At 31.4% G+C, this 19,736-nt stretch overlaps 1 protein-coding gene across 30 annotated transcripts in view; it reads right to left on the reverse strand.

Moving 5' to 3' along the window:
* ADGRL2 (adhesion G protein-coupled receptor L2) overlaps positions 1-19,736 on the reverse strand; it is a 502,012-nt gene that overhangs the window by 19,843 nt on the left and 462,433 nt on the right. For 20 of the 30 annotated variants that reach the window (XM_037826794.1, XM_037826795.1, XM_037826804.1 and 17 more), the window contains 8 exons: positions 18,992-19,030; positions 16,006-16,189; positions 7,235-7,360; positions 6,780-6,985; positions 5,531-5,704; positions 3,919-4,128; positions 2,742-2,962; positions 1,357-1,423 (listed from right to left, as the gene is read on the reverse strand). In XM_037826794.1, the coding sequence (XP_037682722.1) occupies positions 1,357-1,423; positions 2,742-2,962; positions 3,919-4,128; positions 5,531-5,704; positions 6,780-6,985; positions 7,235-7,360; positions 16,006-16,189; positions 18,992-19,030 (1,227 nt within the window). The remainder of the gene's footprint in view (positions 1-1,356; positions 1,424-2,741; positions 2,963-3,918; positions 4,129-5,530; positions 5,705-6,779; positions 6,986-7,234; positions 7,361-16,005; positions 16,190-18,991; positions 19,031-19,736) is intronic. The other 10 variants (XM_037826807.1, XM_037826801.1, XM_037826812.1 and 7 more) reach the window with 1 other exon arrangement.

Here is a 19,736-nt window from a genome sequence, read left to right on the forward strand (position 1 = left end):
AGACGGTCTTTTTAAGAATCATACCTCTTCATGTCAGCTGTTAATTCTAGATGGACATAGGCTATGTTACCATAAGTATAACAACACTGGAACAATCATCTGGATTGAATAATTCAGCCGAAAAATCAGCTTTCCTAGGAACACTTGAGAATGTATTACTGGTTTGATTCATGCAGACATTCACCTCAAATTTTCAGTTTGCTTTGCCTAAGTAATTTTGTAAAGTAATTAATTTTAATGACAAACATACGTATATTTAAAATGGTTTTAACTTTCCTTCAACTACTAAAATTTTTTCTCAAATTTTATGAAACACCAGTTAACCATAGAAGTCTCCTAAGAAGCTCACTTACATCATTAAAAAAAAAAAAAAAAAAAAAAAATCCTTAAAGAAAAAGAATAAAGATATAGGTAATATTTAAATTTGTTTCTTTTTCAATTTTATAATGATCAATAACATCCATTTCTATCAGCATAATGCTATAGCTGAGTGATAAGGTGTAAATAGTGAAATAAAATATTTTGACTACATTATTTTACTAAAACTATATGTCAAATATATGGTTAAAGATTATGTAAGATGCAAAAATTACCTTTAATGTCACTATACTTAATTGTGTCAAATTCAATTTTAAAATATTTCTTAAAAACCAGCATTTTTATTTGGTATTTTAAGTCTCAGAAAAGTAAATTTTTTTCTAATTATTTAAAAATTGTTTTAATATTAATTTTCTAATCTAGGCTGCTTAAAACTTTTTGTGCTCTAAAAAGGAATGATGATGTCAACATTTTTAATAACGGGTAATAAATTACTATGCAGAAATTAAGATAAACATTAATGTTCTTTTACTTCTAAAATCATTCTTAAATGATTCATCTAAGAATCATTCATAAATGCTATATAGGCTGGTACAGGGCCAATAATATAGATTTTGAAGATACAAAAACTTTCTAAACTAGGTCTCTTAGTGAGAAAATACACTATTCCAAAGAAAATATGCTATACCCATTAGTTATTCTTTTCTAATTATCAGACTAGTTTCAATCCACACAATCCTAACATGGCTTATGTGAAAGCTTATTTTTTAGATTATGACATTATCTTTTAGAATACTGAATTAAAAATGGGAAAATACTTTTAAGAGGAACATGATTTTCAGAAAGAGTATTAAAAGCAAGTTTATGAACTCTCAAAAATGGCATAATGTTTGAAATATACTATATAATTCTATCTTTGAAGATAGACATGTATGTATCTTTTGAATGCAAAACTTAACAATAAAACATACTATCTGTGTTTGACTAGAACTGCCAAAACAGCAAGCAAAAAGGAAGAGAAAAATAGAGCCTGCTTACCACAATAATGAAGGTAACGGGTCCAATGAAACTCCATATAAAATAGTTATCAACATGAAGCCAGCAACTATTATGAAAAGTAAAGAATATGTATTATTTAGCAGCTACAATGAATTCTTAAGATCACAAAGAAAACAGAATTTTCAAAATCTAACAACAAAACTATTTGTATGTGTACCTTTGAAATTTCATGGATCATGGGTAAGAACAATTCTAATAATTCTGAGCTGGCTTTGACTTAAAGAGTAAGTAGTGTGATTTATTTACTTCAACCTCCTGTTTTTTCATTTCAGGTTTCATACTTGACAAAAGCATAAATAACTATGCTCGTACAAGGGAAAACAACAAACTCCACACTACTCCCAAATTTAAGAAAAACTTAAAACTCAATATCCCAATTTTTTTCATCATTTCTTAAGCTCTATAGGTAATCTTCAAAATTTGCCTTTTATCTCTATGTATGAAGAAAAGTGCTTAATCCTATGGGACAAAACAGACAAAAAACTGTGCAGGTGTCATGTTTGCTGCAAAACAGTGTAGCATAAATCTAATACCTCAACTGGGAATGCATGAATACCAGAAAAAACAGAATCAAAGTACAGAACTCATGCACTGTTAGCATGTATGATAAACTTATTAGTATGGATTTTACTTAGTTTATTTTTGAAATAACATTGAATCTCCACTGAATTTCTTTTATTTGTCTGTTATCATATGTAGTCATCAGAAAGCTTTCTTTAGTCCAAAGGATCTTTATATAACTAATTTTATCAAAGGAAGAAAAATAAACAAAATTGAAGGCAAATTCCTGCCTGTAGCAAATCAAATCCTTAGAAAACATGGCTATGTCTATCTTCTGTCACTTTCCATAAATATCTATAGTTTTATAAATGAAAGACTGTGACTTATTTTAATACTTTCACACTGCCTGATAAAATATTATCAAAGTAAAACATATGGGAAGGAATGTGCTACTGTCACAATTCAGAATGAGAGTCAGCTAGAGGGTTGGCTGCACAAAGCAGCTAATGAAGCAATGGCTTAAAACTGAGTAGTTAAACCTGTCAGATGCTTTAAGTTCAGTAGAATTTTTACTTAATATTTCTCTAAGGCTAAAAAGTTATTTACTTTTTCAATTTGTTTCAGGTCAATCTTTTGTGTTAAAAAGAAAGTCTATAATTTAGAATCTGCCTCACTCGAGTACAAATCCTCTGAACCTAGAAAATTACAAAAGACTTGATTGTAATTTGTGCACAGCATGCCCATTCTCTTACCAATAAAGCTTTCAGATGCTATTTTAGTCTGTCAGGGACCCTCACTGACAGCTTTCAGGCTTTAAAAAATTATTCACTTGAAAAACACTCAGGTCACTTGCAATTACTTACGCTTTTTCTGTTCCATAGCTCTTATAGTCAATAGCAGCTGAAACGCCAACTACTGTGGCAGGAAACAAGTAACCAGCAACATAGTAGTATCTCTTCCTTGAATATTCACTTTCAAACACTTCAACTAACATTAGATAGAGTTGTACACCTTCTAGGCACATCCAAGTAAAAGCGGCCAAAAAGAAAAAGTGTAAAAGTCCTGCAAATATTGGACATGCAATCTATAAAAAAAAAGAACAAAAAATAAATAAAAGAAAATAAACCACATGAATACAACCAGCCTACTTCAAAATTGCAAAATATTCCCTGGCAGTACTTACTATTTTCTTTAAAGTGCATCACTATTTAGAGTACACTATTACTTCCTCAAAATATTTTATACAGAGAGGGAAATGAGTTATAAACAATGCAAAATTTTATCAGGGCATATAATGGTTACAGAATGTCAGGTATGGTAGAAATTTCATCACTTTTTAATGAAATTAAGTATCTAATAAAATAAATCTTAATTTCTCTTCTTGGATTATCCATGACAAAATCTGAATATTCTATTTGTTGATGATTGGTTTCACAAGTCTTAAAACGGTTGTTTGCAAATATATTATTACTATTTTTATATAACCGAATTTTAAAAATTTCCTTTAATGACATATATCCTGACTCTAATTACCTATGATTATTTTCCATCATCTGGAACATTCTTAAATTCATCCTGGTTCAGAGAAATTTAGGGAGAAATATTATCTATTTATTAAGTTCTGTTTCTGACATTGAGACCTTGTGATGAATAAATTGCTTTGAATATACAGACATGATTGATTACCAGCCAAAGTGACTGTATAAGCAAAACAAGAATTTTTGAAAAGGATCTTTTAATTTCAGTATTCCCAGCACTCCTTTATTGAAATTACATTACTTAATAACAACCCAGAAAAATGCAACTCTACCTTAATACACGAAGTGAATAGGCAGGTTTTGGATGATATTTTTATCACATAACAATATTGCTTAATGATTTGGCTGCCTTTTAATTTATTAGAAAGTATCCTTTCAGTATTGCCATGTCAATTATGTCAAGTTACAGGGTCAAAGATTAACATCAGCATTATGCGTGGATTAACACCTATTATAATCATTTTTTAGAGAACCAAGGTGAACAAACCGAAGGGATGCTTACCATATATTTTGTTTTATCAATGCCTATCAAGAAAATAAATTCAGCAATGAAAAGGTTGATGCAAAGGTTCTTGTGAATAGTATTACGGTCACTCTGTAGACCACGGAAAAAGCAGAAAGTGAAGATGCAGATAGCCAGGCAAACAAGGGAAATAACAATTCCCACCCAGGTGATGACTGTAAGGAGTAATTCATGAACTCCATCTTTGAACTAGACAAAAAAGATATGAGGAACATTAATCTTCGTGCATCATATAAACTAAAGGAAAGATAGCTTTCACATGTAATAGTGCATCATTTAATATTGAACTTCTCTGAAGAATAATATTCATGTATATTCAGATAAGGCTCAATACTAAGAAGACATTTTAACCATATAATAAAGTTCTATATTATCTTATAGACTTTTTATCCAAAGAATGACCTATGAAAGAGGAAGATTTTTACCTACAAAATAATGTAAGAGCCCAGTAATATCAAAATAATGACTGAAACCATTACCTACATAAACATATGGAAAATCTTTACATGATAGAGTAATAAGGAATACTTGGCTATGTTAAAAAATAATTGTCATGTTAATAATTTTCTAGGCCAACAAATAAGCCAAATTTTAAGTTTTTATTTCCTTCTTGATTTTCTATATGTGTATTTACATATTAAACTCAAGTACATAATAGCTCTGGGAGATTTTATGCTATATTTCTTTAAATAATTTTATCTTCTGCCTCTCATTCTCTTTTTTAAAAAATTCAGTTTTATTGATACATTCACATACTCTATAGTCATTGACAGTGTACAATCAATTGTTCATAGTACCATCATATAGTTGTGCATTCATCACCAAGACCGATTTTTGAACATTTTCATTACTCCAAAAAAATAAAATAAAATAAAAATTTTAAAAAATTAAAAAAAAAACAAGAATAAAAGTATAAGACAAGAAGAACACCCCAAACATCCCATCCCTCCCACCCCTATAATATGCATTCAATGTTTGTTACCATTTTTCTACTTATCTGTCCATACACTGGATAAAGAGAGTATGAGCCACAAGGTTTTCACAATCACACAGTCACACCATGTAAGCTACATAGTTATACAATTGTCTTCAAGAATCAACTGCCTCTTATTCTCTTAATCACAAAAAAGAACATTAAGAAATGTTCCAGAAACCATTCTGAATTTTCAAAATCTGCAGTTTTGCAGTGTGTGCAATTACAGTGACAAGGTATCAAGAAATTACAAGGACAGGTGGTCAAATAAGATTCAAACATCTGCAACATAGGGGGCACGAAAACTTTAGAGCCCTATGGCTCTTCTGTATTGCTTTCCATTTTTTACACTCCTGCCTGCCTCCCCCAGATACAGGCCCAACAAAGAAAAATTTAGAATGAGTCTGTAAAGTGAGATTAGAATACATGGCTTTGAAAAGTAATAATATAGTGCCAAGATTTCTTAAAAATATATGGACAGTGTAGAAACAATTAGAATTCCAAATTAGTATGTTTGCTTTTTAGTTACTATAAGCACCCAAAGAAGGGACTATTACACAAGCTGTTTTGCATCTCTGAGGTTTTTCTCTGCTACTAATTAGAAGTGCAAATACTTACTGCAATTTCCCTGTGGGCCATGAGAATTGCAAAATTGGTTAGGTGGCTGCATGCACACGTTGTACGAGTTTTATTAGTGTCAACCAGCTTGCAGCCCTGGGTAGACCAATATCCCATCATAGTTCTCTCTGAGTAATTCCAGAAGGAGCAGTTTGCATTGAAATAATTGTCAGGCTGGGAAATAAAATGACAAGATAAAATTAGGATTTTACATTCTAAGATGGCAACAGCAATTGTTTAATATTTATAAAAGGTAATTTAGATTAAACTTTGCATGTTTCGGACTATAAAGTTTTTCATCAGCAAAATTGTGGACTATGTTATACAAGGCAGATATCTAGCTTAAAAGGGGCTTTATAGTCCCAAACACTCTAAAGTGTACTCTAAATTACCAAAGACCCACTTTACACAATTACAATTTCCATCTTATGATTTTACATACTGATGGTATGTTAGAATCATTCCTTTCTGACAAAATTAACGCCATGAATTTGTTCTGAGGACCAAGTGTTTTAAAATCCATTTTTAATTTTGGGCCCATTTCTGGTTAGTTCTAAGCAACACAGCAACAGTTTGAATCATGTAGTTAGTACCTTAAGGCTCTTAAAAGAGTAAATCAACTGAAGCAGATCTAAGAGGAGCATAACACCATGCAAATTTATTTTTCTTAGCTAATTCTGGAGATCCACTTGGCAATCAGAGGGCATTTATTCAATCTACTTATATTAACAGTGCAAAATTCTGCACAATCCTCTAACACAATGGATTCATTTAACCACTGACTTGTAAATCTAAGGCACAGCAGAGGAGAAATTTCATCTTCTTGATGCTAAATTTTTTTAAATACAGTGGTTGGTGATCAGTAATACTAATTAAAAAAATGATTTGCCATACTAAAATGCTAGTTCTAAGAGTTAATAATCAGCTATCCCACTGCTAAGGTAAGAGTTAATTTTCACTCTAAAACAAATTAGAGTCATTTACATTTTCATGTTGATGACTGAATTAGCTTTCATTAAGAATACACTTAAGTTCTAATAATCATTGAACCAGGCTCATTTAATTTTATGTTCACAGTCTTAAATAAACTTGTGTCTCTGACCTAGGCCAACATCTAAAATTCACATGGAAAGGACTTTTCTTTCCTCTCTTCCATCTCCCTATCTCCCAACTCTAGTAGGTCAGTTTTGTTTTCCTTCCTCACTGGTTTTATAACCTTCCCATTAATTCATTAGCATATGTAACTTACATCAATGTGTGGGAGAGTAAAAAGCACAGGATCAGTCAGGTAGACTCGGCTGGACTCCTTATTGATTGAAACTGAAATGACGTGGGAATTCACTGCAATTGTACTATTGCGACCTATAAAGTCAACACCCAGTTTTATAGTTGCATTTTCTGTACTAAGGAACTGTCCCAGACTCCGATAAATGATGAACACCAACTTTGCAAGCCCTAAAAAGGTGAAAATGGTCATATGATTTTACAGTAAAAATGCTGAAATAAGAATCAAAATAATAAGAATAAAATAAGAATAACTGAAAAAAATCCTTATGGAATCAATTTAGATTAAGTTTATTAGGGAAAAGTAAGGCATTATTTTAAATTTAAGCTGTTTTTATTATATTCAGAGTCAAATACACAGAATTAATAGGTTTTACCAAATAAAACTTTCAATTTTTAAAGTAATGTGTTCCATCTTACCATTCCTGCTGTTCTGTTTAACAGTATTGGCAGAGAGTTGGATTGAGCTGCCTGATCCTTTGATGCCCAGAGGAAATTTAAAGTCTTGGACTTGTCCTTCTGTACTGAGTACTGCAACTTCCAGAACTGGGTGAAAGAATAAAGGAGGATGCAAAGAAGTACATTCTTTAAAATTAAAATATTTTTTAAAAAGTTAAAATAAAAAGATGCAAAAGATAACTGTGTGGGGAAACTGTTTCATTCTTCTATTATAAAACTTTACTAGTAGATTTCAACAAAACCATGAATGAAAAGCTAAATTACTCTAAGAGGTCTTAAATCTTGACTTCTCTAAACATTTTTGCATAATCATTTTAACAATTTGTTCATATTTTATATCCTTTATTATGAGCTAATTTCAGACTTAGCCTGTAAATGTGAATAGTACATTAATTTATAATAAATAACTTTTAAAATTTCATTTAAATAATTAACTGCATGTATATACCATTGTCCATATACATGATACACTTTAATAAGTAAGATTACATAAGCACCTTTATAGTGATAGATTTTATTTAATTTCTAAAAGTGGTCTGATTAGCACAGCATATTTATGAGAAAATGTCTGGTATTATGTTAAAATTCCAATTAAGTCCCAATAGTAACCATCAATTTTTACATATTTAAGACTTAGGGCAAAACAGGACTTTTTTAGGGCAAAACAGGACAAAATCAGGGCAAAACCTGATTTTGAAAATAAAGTTCTATTGGAATACAACCTATTCATTCATTTACTTACTGTCTGTGGTTGCTTTAGTGCTAGTACGGCAGTCAAATATTTGCAACAGAGACTGCTTGGCCTGCAAAGCCTCAAGTACATGCTATCTGACTCTGCAGAAAATGCTTGCCAACTTCTGCAATCTAATCCAAAGTTCAAAAGTTTAAGTAGCAAAATTGGAAACATGTAAGGAAAAATTAAGAACATTTATCTGACCAACAAGGCTAATGTTGTTTAATTTTGTTTCAAAAATATAACTGATAGAAACTGCCATCAACCTTAACAGAATACTATTGTTATTCCAATAAAGATCATAGTATTTTATCTCAATATTCATTTAATTTTCTTTAAATGGGAAAGTATTTTTGTTGCTATTAAAATTAACTATCTTATCATAGCAATTAGAATGTGTCATTTTATTGATGAAATGAGGGGACTTCACATGAAAACTTCATTAATTTCAGATATTTGAAATAAAAAAGATACCACATACTCTTAATAATAATTCAGTAAATACAGTCCACAAATTTTTCTCTGAATTTCACCTTTTCTCATGGTATATACCCTTGCATAGCTATTTCTGCGCTTAGTCAGCCATGTATGTTCGTGTGTATATACATATATATGTCCCTTTTCTTTTTGCAAAGATGAATTCATTACATTACGGTATAACTCTTAGATATTATTATATTTTTAATCTTTCATAAATTTGTAAATTAAATATAGATTTAACCATAAATATGAAAACATAGTATCTGGAGAAGATTTTTGTTAAGTTTTCAGTCCAAATGACAAGCCCCTCATATACAAGTTCACAGTGAGAGTCAAATATCTCCTGGCATTGTGTAAGCTTCAGAAACTGCTGAAACATTTATTTCATTGATAAGATTGGAAAGATTAAGTGGGTAGATGATGGGATGATCTCCTCTTCTCACACCAGATTACTTGTGTGTGGGGTTGGGGGTGGAGGGAAAGAGGAACAAAAATACACATCTAATATATACTTCCTTCTTCCTCATACTTGAATGGGGCTCTTGATTATTATTTTTAAAACAAGACATATGATGAATGAGGAAATCCTTTATGTTTTCATGAAAAATCCCAACTATAAAGAGTTCATTTCATTCAATAAAATACTTACCTTTCAAATGTTAATTTCATTCAACAGATATTTATTGCCAAGAGGTTAATAAGCCATGTCCATAGTAAAGAAAAACATTTTCTGTTTGAAATTTTAAAAACAGATATTTCTTAAACCATAGGAGAATATAATAGTCAACTTTATACCAATAAATTTAAAGTGGACAGAATGGAAAATTTCCCAGGGAAAAAAACTGACTAAAGAAAATAAAACAAAAACCATAACTCTAAGACCATTAAAGAAAATGAACCAACAGTTAACTATAGGCTGAACTGTATGCAAACTGCTCCAGAAAATAGAAAATAGAAAAATAATATTTCCCAATTTATTTCACATGGCTTGTATAACATAGATGTATAAAACAGCACAAAGAAGTAAGTTATTCTAACTTATTAAAATGAGGCAAAGTTCTTTAATAAGAACTTGAAATACAACAATCTAAACAAATTGAGTTTAACTCAAAAAACACAGAAGAGAAAACGTTACAAAAGGTATGTAGTTTATCAAATTAAGAAATTAAAGAAGAAAAGAGTTATTAACAGAAAAAGGATTTAAAATCAAAATGATCCCACTATTGCAGGCTTTATTTGGCATTTTACTACAGGGTCTGGTCAATAGAGAAAATAAAGCAAAATAAATAAAAGTCATAAAGACTGGAAGGAAAAGGCAAAACTGTCATTATTCACAGATAATGAACTACAGAGCAAGCATGAGGGACTCTGGAGACAAACTATCAGAACTAATAAGAATTTAGCAAGGCTGCTATCAATACAGCAAAAATCAATTGTGTTCCTATACATAAAGCAATGAATAATTAGACAATATGATTTAAAAATAGATACCATTTACAATAAAAACAAAAACTGTAAGTTACCTAGAAATAAAACCTGATTTAGAAAGTGCAAGACATTATGGAGAAAAGAGACCATTATTAGTAGACCTAATAATAAATGGAAAATTATATCATGTTCCCATTTGAGAGAACTCAAAAGGTAAAAATTGCAATTCATTCAAAATTAATCTACAAATTCAATCTAATTCTAATAAAAATTCCAACAAGACTTTTTTGGGGTATGTGAACCCTTGACAAAACTGATTTTAAAATCACATGAACAAAACAAAACAAAACAAACAAACAAATCACATGAACAGCCAAGGCAGTCCTACAGCGAAAAGTTAAAACATTCATCTTACCAGATATTAATATTACTAAAACGATAAAAAAACAACCAATAACAGACCCTCCTAACATGTACAGAAATTTGCTTTAAGACTGACATGACATTACAAATAATTGGGGTAAGGAATGGATTACACACTAAAAGTATTAACACATCTAGTTATTCACTTAGAAAAAAATTAAATGAGTTCCCTCCTTCATATCAAACAAAAATAAATTTCAGGTGCATTAAGACATAAAAGAAAAAGGCAAAAATTTAACATTTCTAAAGAAAGTATAAGAACTTTATAGACTCAAAGTAGGGAAAATATTCTTAAGAAGGATATCAACCCTTAAAAAGGATACCCAACCTTTTTTTAGCACCCACCCTAAAGGGAATACACTGATACATCTGACTTTTGCTATTCTGTAAAAGATACCATACATAAAGTAAAAAAGAAAAGACACAGAAAGGATAAATATTTGCCAACTATATAATTCTCCTACAAAGGAATATATGAAGTGGAATTTGACAATATTTAGTAAAGTTGAAGATGGGCTTGCTCTATCACTCAAAAATTCTATTTCTAGGTGTGACTGTATGTGTATTTGTTTGTGTATGTGTCTAGAAAGACAAAAACATGAGCAAGAAGACACCAAAAGTTTCACCAGTTTTCCTTTTATCAGTGAAAAAGGCTAAGTCATTAAAATGCCTATTATTAGTAGAATAGCTAAATAATTATGGTTTACTCATAATTAGATCAAATTAACAGACCAAATTAATGAATTACAAATGCACATCAGCAGGCATAAATATGAAAAATACAATAAGGAAAAATTCTGTAATTATATACAGTATGAAATTATTAATATTAAAAATATTAAAAGTCATCCTTAAAAATATAAACATCTAGATCAAAATTTAAAAAACTTAACAATACTAACAAATAAATTAAGGATGATGATTACCCTCTTCTTGATCTGATCAGAAAGGCGGGTATACCCATGGGACTTCCACATTATTTATAACTCTTTCTTCCCCAAAACACTGAAGAAAATATGGTAAAATATTAAGAAGTGAGTTAGGAAGGTGGCTATGCTATTCTTTACACCTTCTATATGCTTGAACATAATATATGCCTTCTTTAACAGATTTCCTGAAAGTGAACATGGTTGATTGACTGGAGAGCCACCCAGAATTTCATCACAGCTAATGCCATAGATATAAATTAATATATTTATCTGTCCTTCTATTTTTCAAATTAATAGCACAGCAGAGGATACAATGAGAAGAGAGGAAAGTGAAAGATTAGTAAGAGAACATATAAGAAAAACTATAACTTCTACCACAAGACCTGCACTATTCCAGGTAAGGGCTCTGGGTCCCTGGGTAAAGATGACTTGGGGCAGAACTGAAGTTGACATGGAGCAAAGCCAAAGCTCAGCCTCAGTGGTTACATAACATATAGGAGAGTAATAAACATTTGCTGTTGTAAGGCATTGTGGCTTTGGAATTTTAGTTACTGCAATATAGCTAAGCCTAAATTGATGGTTACAATCACCAATCATTGTAATTATTGTGTACAATCACTGGCTACTCTAACCACCTGAAGAAGAAACGATATGGAATTTTGTAATAGCTGAATCATGCCGATAACACCTGAACTGTCTAACTAATCTGAAGATCACAAAGAAAGACAACCAAATATGATAAGCTGTTTTAGTTTCTTAGGTTATTCAAGCAAATAAAATGAAAAGAGTAGGATCAAACAATGGGAATTTATTTCCTCACAAGTTGAGGCATGGGAAAAGTCCAAATCCAGGCATCATCAAGGTGAAGCTTTCTTCCCAAGGACTGGGGCGTTCTGGGGGCTGGCTGCTGGTGATTCTTGGTCTTCAGCTTGTCACATAGCAAGGCACATGGCAGTGTCTGCTGGTCTCCCTTTCTCTACCAGGAAGCTGCTTGCTTCCTGTGGCTTTCTCTCTCATGTCTGAATTCATTACATTCATAATGGACTCCAGTGATAGGATTAAGACCCCTCATGACCGGGCTGGGCCACAATTAACTGAAATAATATCATTGAAAGCTCCTACTTAAAATGGGTTCACACCCATGGGAATGGATTAGAGTTAAGGTCATGTTTTTCTGGGGAACACACAGCTTCAAATCACCACCTATGCTTACTGATATGTTGCAATAGAAAGTTCTTGGGGAAAAAAAATAATAAACTTGATGAAGCATCTAAATCTAATTATCAGTATATATGAAGACTAGTTAAATTATACAATAGGGACGAATAAGCCAAATCCAGAATGCGGGAAATTCTATAGGACAAATCATATACCTGGTTTCTTAAACAAAAATGAAAAAGGTTTTAAAAAGAAGTAAAGAGAAATGATTTTTAATTGAAAGAAACTCAAGCGACACAACAGTCAAATATAAAATGTGGATTTGTTTGTATCCTGATTCAAGCAATCTAAATGTTAACAAATTGACAAATATCAGGTAAACACATTAAACATGAACACATTTTTTAAATTTCTTGAACCTATTTTAATTAATGTTTTAAAATATGTTTAATGGTATTGTGTTTTTTTTTTAATGACATACATATTAAAGTAGTCACAGAAATAATTATGATGTCAGGAGTTGTTTTAAAGTAATACAGTGGTGAAGGATTTAGGTGAAACAGGATTAGTTAGGTGGTGTTGAAACTGGGTAATGGGGATTTTTTTAAGTCAAAATTAAAAACTTCCCATCTTCCCAATATATCATTAACAAAATAAAAGGAAAAGCATCTATCTGACAAAAGACTTTATCCAGAATGTATAAAGAATCCTTATAACTTTTAGTAAGAAGACAACAACACAATTAAAAATGGGCAAAGATTTGAAAAGACACAAAAGATATAAGAATGGTCAATAAGCTCATGAAAAGAAGCTCAATAGTATCAGAAAAATGTAATTTTTAGCCATTGGAGAAATGCAAAATAAAAGCACAATGCACCTCTACACACCCACTAAAATGGCTAAAATTAAAAAGACTGCTAGTCCATCCTAAATGCTGATGAGGATGTAGAGCAACTGGAACTATCAAACATTTTAAGTACAGAATGGCACAACCACTTGGGAAATAGCAGCTTTGTGGATAAAAGCCAAAATGTGGAAACAACCCACATGTTCATTAAAAAATGAATGAATAAACAAATTGTGTTATATTTTACAATGGAACATTACTCAGCAATAAAAAGATTAAATGACTGATGCTCACAGCAACATAATTCTCAAAAATATTATTCTGAATAAAAGAAGCCAGACCAGAAGAATACATACTGTATGACTGATTCCATTCACCTGAAGGTCTAGGAAAGGCAAAAGTAATCTATAATGACAGACAGCAATAGTTTCCTGGGGCATGGGATTGGGGGTGCACTGCAAAGGCACATGAGGGACCCTTTTGAGTATAGAAATTATTGACCATGGTGGTGGTTATTTGGGTATACTTGTGTCAAAACTTAATCTGTAAACTTAAAATACATGTTTTTATTATATATAAAATATATCTCAAAGTTGATTTTAAAAAACTACAATCAGATATAATTATGCCATTTTTATAGGGCCACTTTACTATAAGGGTAAGTCATGCTGCATAGTTAGACTAAGGATATAAAGAGAAACCATAAGGAGAAAATCAGGTTGTTTTAATAACCGAAGACATTGTAGTCATGCCTTATATTTAGGTAAGAGCTTCAAAAGACTAAGGACATAAAGGGATAATGGGTTATGTCTGAAAAGAGAATAATAAAAATCCTAATACTTGAATGTTTTCCTTAATTCTAAATCATGGATAATTCTTATCCACAAATAGTTTATACCTTAAGAAATCAGAAAGACATAATTATATTAGAACATATAACATGCTTTTCACATTGAAAATTCTAGGGTAATCAGTATGTGGGTACATTAAGTTCAGTACCTTATTGTTGAGAAGTCAGTAAAATGTATACAACACTCTCTAAAAAATCTCCATGCATCATATTCACTTTAAATTAAAAATGAAAAAAAATTTAATATGAAGAATAATCCCTCAGAACTGTGAAAATTTTCAGAAGAATATATATTCTTGGACATTTAATTTTTAAGATTATGTCTCAAAGTGGTATGAAAATAGCTGAGACAAAATGTATGTAATGTATAATAAAGTGTAAAATTCAGTGTGTTCTCCATATGTGAGACTGATAAGAACATGGAATGTGATCCTGGCCCATCAACTTTTCCTGTGAATTTGAAAGGACAGATGAGGGAAATTTCAAGGATATATAACCTTTTATAAGATTTAAGAATTGAATTGAGGTCACAGTGTAATATTTCAGGTAATATTTTCCATGACTTATCCTCTAAGATGATGAAGTTCACAGTCTTTATCCTTAAAGGTATGTCAGTGGAAATATTCGAGAATTATTCTTATATATATTAGGAATTTTAATAGATCAGTAATTAAATTACACTCAAAATGAAAGCCTGAGATGGAAAGGGAGAGCTTTATTCATTTTCTATTACTACTAAGACAGGGTAGAATATAGTTTTCATCATGACCGGTACCCCAGATGACAGAAGCCAAATAAATCAGGACTTCACTTAGTTTCAAGTTATAAAGTGATTTATCATCCCATAAAATTATAGTAAATAAGAACAAATGAGTTTAATATTTTATATCTTTTTAAAAATTCAGTTATTTAAAATACATTTAAAGTTTAAAATTTAAATCCAGGTATTAATCATATTCTAAATAAGGTCCATTTTTTCTATACCCATTTTTATTCTGCATTTAAATGACCTACGGACACAATTAAGCTATAAGAAATGGCACTGCAGAAAGCAAGATTTCAATATCTGCTGCTCTAATGAAGTTAGCACTCTTTTTGGTGGAAGAGTGGTCAGTATCCCAGTTTTTTTTTTCCTTTTTTTTTTTTTTTGTTTATATTTATGCTTGGGAAACTTTTCACTAAGGAATCCTGTAACCCTCATTTTAGCTTAGCCTCACTGAATAACCAACAATTCTAAATGACAAGCCTAAATTAATATAATTCACTGTAGTTCTTTCATATCTTTTCAAAAGTGAATTCCTAATTCTCAGTGCCAGCAATTAAATTCTAAATTATGCTTCAAAACTATCTGTAGCTATTTTGCAATCTACAAAGCATGGACATTCTGCATTATAGGAGATGTAGTCCACTAACCGCATTTTCACCTGAAGGCAGTTGTATTTAATATAAACATTTGGCTCAAGTTCTTTGTGCCTAAAATATTTGACTGGGAGAACACATTCCAGAAAGTAATTTAAATTCATTAGGAATATATTATATAAAATGGAAAAGCAGTTACCACAGTTCTATAGCAAGCACTTTCATTACTTAAGCAATCCATATTCCAGCATTTAAGCACTCAACACTTTTTTTCTTTGGTTTTCCAATTTGAAAGAAAAGCCACATAAAACCAACTTTTAAAAGATATAAAGTAGATTTAGGCTTTTGCATTAATTTTGCAAGGTGTGATCAATAATTTGTCTTGCTAACAGTCAAAAACAATTTGTTAGAAGAGAAATTTGGTACAGGAAAATAACTCTGATTCAGAAAAGAAATGCCATTCTTTTAAACAGTTATCTTCTAAACCAACATTAAATCATTAAATCTGGTAATAGAATCACTTACCAATATTATCTGTGGGCATTGAGACCCTCGTTGGTTCTAAGAGATTGTCAGCCAGGACAAAAGCTCCTTCTTCCAGTGTATCGAGTAACATTGTTGCAGTATGTGCTTGTTCAGAAGAATTCATATGTTTCCATGATTCCAAAGCTTCAGGTCTCAGAAGGTTGTCCACTGTGTCAACAATTGCCTGCATCCGTTAGAAAACTATCATTAATTCTGACTGTTTCTAGCACTAACGTGATTTTCAATCACTGATTAGTGAGTGCAATTGCAATATTTAACTGTCATGATGATTTCATATTTCAAGATAGAAGAACACCAGGCCCACATATATTTAGTTAACATATACCTAACCATTTCAAAATAGGAATGACTGAAGATTAGCAGACTACTACCTGATTATAAAGAGAAGAATAAGTGTAGAAAGATGGCTTGTTTCTGTTTATTTAATCTCACTTCAATCGTTGAAGAGAAATACAGCAACCGGTGTCAGCTCTTAACCTGAGGCATTACTCTTACATGTTTTGTTACAACTACTAAGTTCAATTTACCTATAATCTCAAGACTTAAATGTTCTAAATAAGAAACCCTGGTGTCTTTGGAGTAGACTAATATTTATGCTTCAAAATGAAACTATATTGCCTTTTGGAATGTGAACTAAAAAGTTACCAAAATTGTGACTTACAGTCTACTTAGTAGCCCATTTGTAAAGAAACAAAGTGATTTTCAAATTTATAAATTATCTATAAACATTTTCACTCTTCCAATTCCCTGTCCATCTTAAAAAACAAAACAAAAAAATTGAAGTATACCTTAATTCATAAACATAAAGAAATCAATACATTTAAAGCCCATACTGAAAATTTAATGAAAAGAAAAAAGCAGAGTAAAATCTTCATGAACATCTGTTACTTGTAACTATGCATATATGTAGGTTATTAACATGCAAAATAACATTAAATTAAAATATAACCCAATTATACTGATCAGCTAATCAATTGAAAGCAGGCTCTTAAACTGATATTTGCTGTAGCTATGTTCTGACTATGCCTTGCATAGCTGAAATCACTGTTTACCCCAAGTACCAGGTCATAATGTTGCATTAAGCCCATATATAAATTGTTTGATTTATTGGTAATCACTGAGGAAAAAAAGAACATACATTGTACAAAGAACAAAAACAAAAACTGCTAGTTTGAGGTACCGTATTGAAATGAGCAGGGGGAAAAGTTGTAAGATTAATTAGCCTAATCCATCTTAATATCCTCTTTCTGTCTGCCTTGTGAGCCACCACGAATTTCCTGGCAGGTGGAAGATACTTCCAAGTGGCGTTAAAGGCCTTTTTCTCTCTTTAATGGGAGATAGAATAGTCAAAATGCTCACACTGATACTGCTGCAGCCATTAACTAGAGTGGAAAAGGAACTGGTCTGCTGAGGGCCAGATTCATTAGTCACCAAGAAATACAGACTGGAGCCTCTAATCTAAGTAACAAACGAATCCTCTGTCACAAAGTGGGAACTTGCTTCATTTGCATAGTGTAAGTCAGCTTCTGATTTGTAATTTAAGGAGTTTTATTAGTCTAATCGGAACAGAGAAGCTCATTTGAGACATACTGAAAATGACACTGGTCAGAAATTAAGGTCATGCTGAAATTTACTATGTATACACATAACTCGCTGATGACAGGATTTTATTAATTTGAAACATTCCTTATTTATTATCATTTGTACTTCTCTAGCAGGACCAAAATGATCATAGCCTAATCATATTCATGAAGTACTCTCTCCTTGCCAAAGAAAAAAAGGCTATTCTTTTCCCAATGAGACATATATCCTGGGCAAAATACCAATTACTACATTTCACACATTAACCAATACCTTAAAGGTGAACTGAAAATTTGAGTATGAAAAATTCTGTACACTTCAGCGGTTACTTCTTTGCCCCCATTAACCAGGCTAAAAAGGAAGTTTCAGAATATTACTAGTGAAAGCACTCTCTTACCGCTTTTCTTATCAAATTCTCAGGTCCAACAATGTCTCTTACTAAGTGGCAAGATGCCATTCTTTTTTTTTTTCCTAAACCTTGCCAAATAAAATTGGTGAAGTCATGGCTTTTGAATAACCTCTATTCAATGACGTTACAAAAGTTCTTCTGTTTTGTTGTCAGAGAACATGGATTAGTTCTTCAAGGTTTGATTTATCATGAGTATGGTCCCCAGAAGATTAAGGTTAGAAAATAACTATCCCCCCAAAAGTAACTTCTAAAGTTCCCAGAACAAAACATAATGACATTTGGTATTAGTGTTTTGATCTATCATGCAGAACTAGCATGGTATAATTCCACTGTTAGCCATAGCTTATTTCCTATTACTTGGATATACCAGGAAGAAAAACAGGCTAAAGTGGTTAGGGAGGTCTGAGCCAAACAGTGGCTTTATGTTCCTACTACCCTAATAAAAAGCAACATGTAAAATATATTGATATCATTGTCACATTAATTATATTTCATTTCTAGTAACCCATCCCCATATCAACCTGATTCTTGAAATGACTCCTAAAAACTTCCTTTTTTTTTAATTTAAAAGTACACCACAGAGATAAGAGAGCAGTGGCTTTTTCATGCACATACATTATGACCATGCAGTCTTTGATATGATAAACTGCCAAGAATATATCATAGCTGTTTTACTTGCTTTTTAATCCACAGAGATGACAACGGGAAACAGAAACTATATAATTATTTTCCAATTTAGAGGGTATTTCGTTAAAGTTCTTATACTTTAGGGTGAATGGAAAAATGGGAAAAATATAAATTATTTGCTTATTCTGAGAGTAATATACCTGTGAAAAGTCAACATTTGTACAGCTGATATGGGGCACATTATATAATTATCAAAGACTGAAATACATTGGATCATGCAGCAAGATGATAAAGCGTGGCAGGTAGCTGAAGAAGGGAGAAAGCAGGGTGACAGCACAGGAGAGATACCTTAAGGTAAGCCCTGCATGTCTTCTCTCGTTTTTGGAGCTTTTTAGTAAAAGAAAAGAAAATTAGAGGTTAGATTTTTTTATCTGTTGAAAATGAGGAAAAAAAGAAATCCTCAAAATTTAAGTTGTGTTCCTGAGCTCAAAGTTTATTATGTATAGTAAGTTCTCTGGATCTCTGTGAGCCTATTGCTAACTGCCAACACTGCTCATTTACATTTTTAGGTGTATTTTATTAGGTATACTAGCCAAAGTAGCTTGATAAAACTAGAGACAAAATAGATATTGTAGTTTTAAAAATGGTCCATTTTTTAATCCTGTAGAACCATATTAAGCCACAGATTTAGATTCATATAAATCTCATGTAAACACGTATAGTGACAGAGTGGTCAAAAGTAACTTAATTTTTTGTCATAGTAGGAAAAAGTAATAGCATTGATACAATATATTTCTAGAAAGACAAACACACCACTCACCCCAAATCTGTCACTGAAAGCAATATTTCAATAACTAATATTCCTCTATGTGTCACAATTTCACTGCAATGAGAAGGAGCCAATACAAATATAAAAAACATAATTTCTCCAAGTACATACAATGAATTCTAAAGTGACAGTAGTGACCACAATCAGACCTATGAAGTCTACCACCAACTAAAATCTCCCTCAGGTAACTGATATTATTTAGATCATACGCTGTTGCTCCTTTCTTAACTATAATTCTTTCTAGGGAAATTAACCAAATTAGAA

Source organism: Choloepus didactylus, chromosome 2 (assembly GCF_015220235.1).
Source record: "Choloepus didactylus isolate mChoDid1 chromosome 2, mChoDid1.pri, whole genome shotgun sequence".
NCBI classification, from domain to species: domain Eukaryota; kingdom Metazoa; phylum Chordata; class Mammalia; order Pilosa; family Megalonychidae; genus Choloepus; species Choloepus didactylus.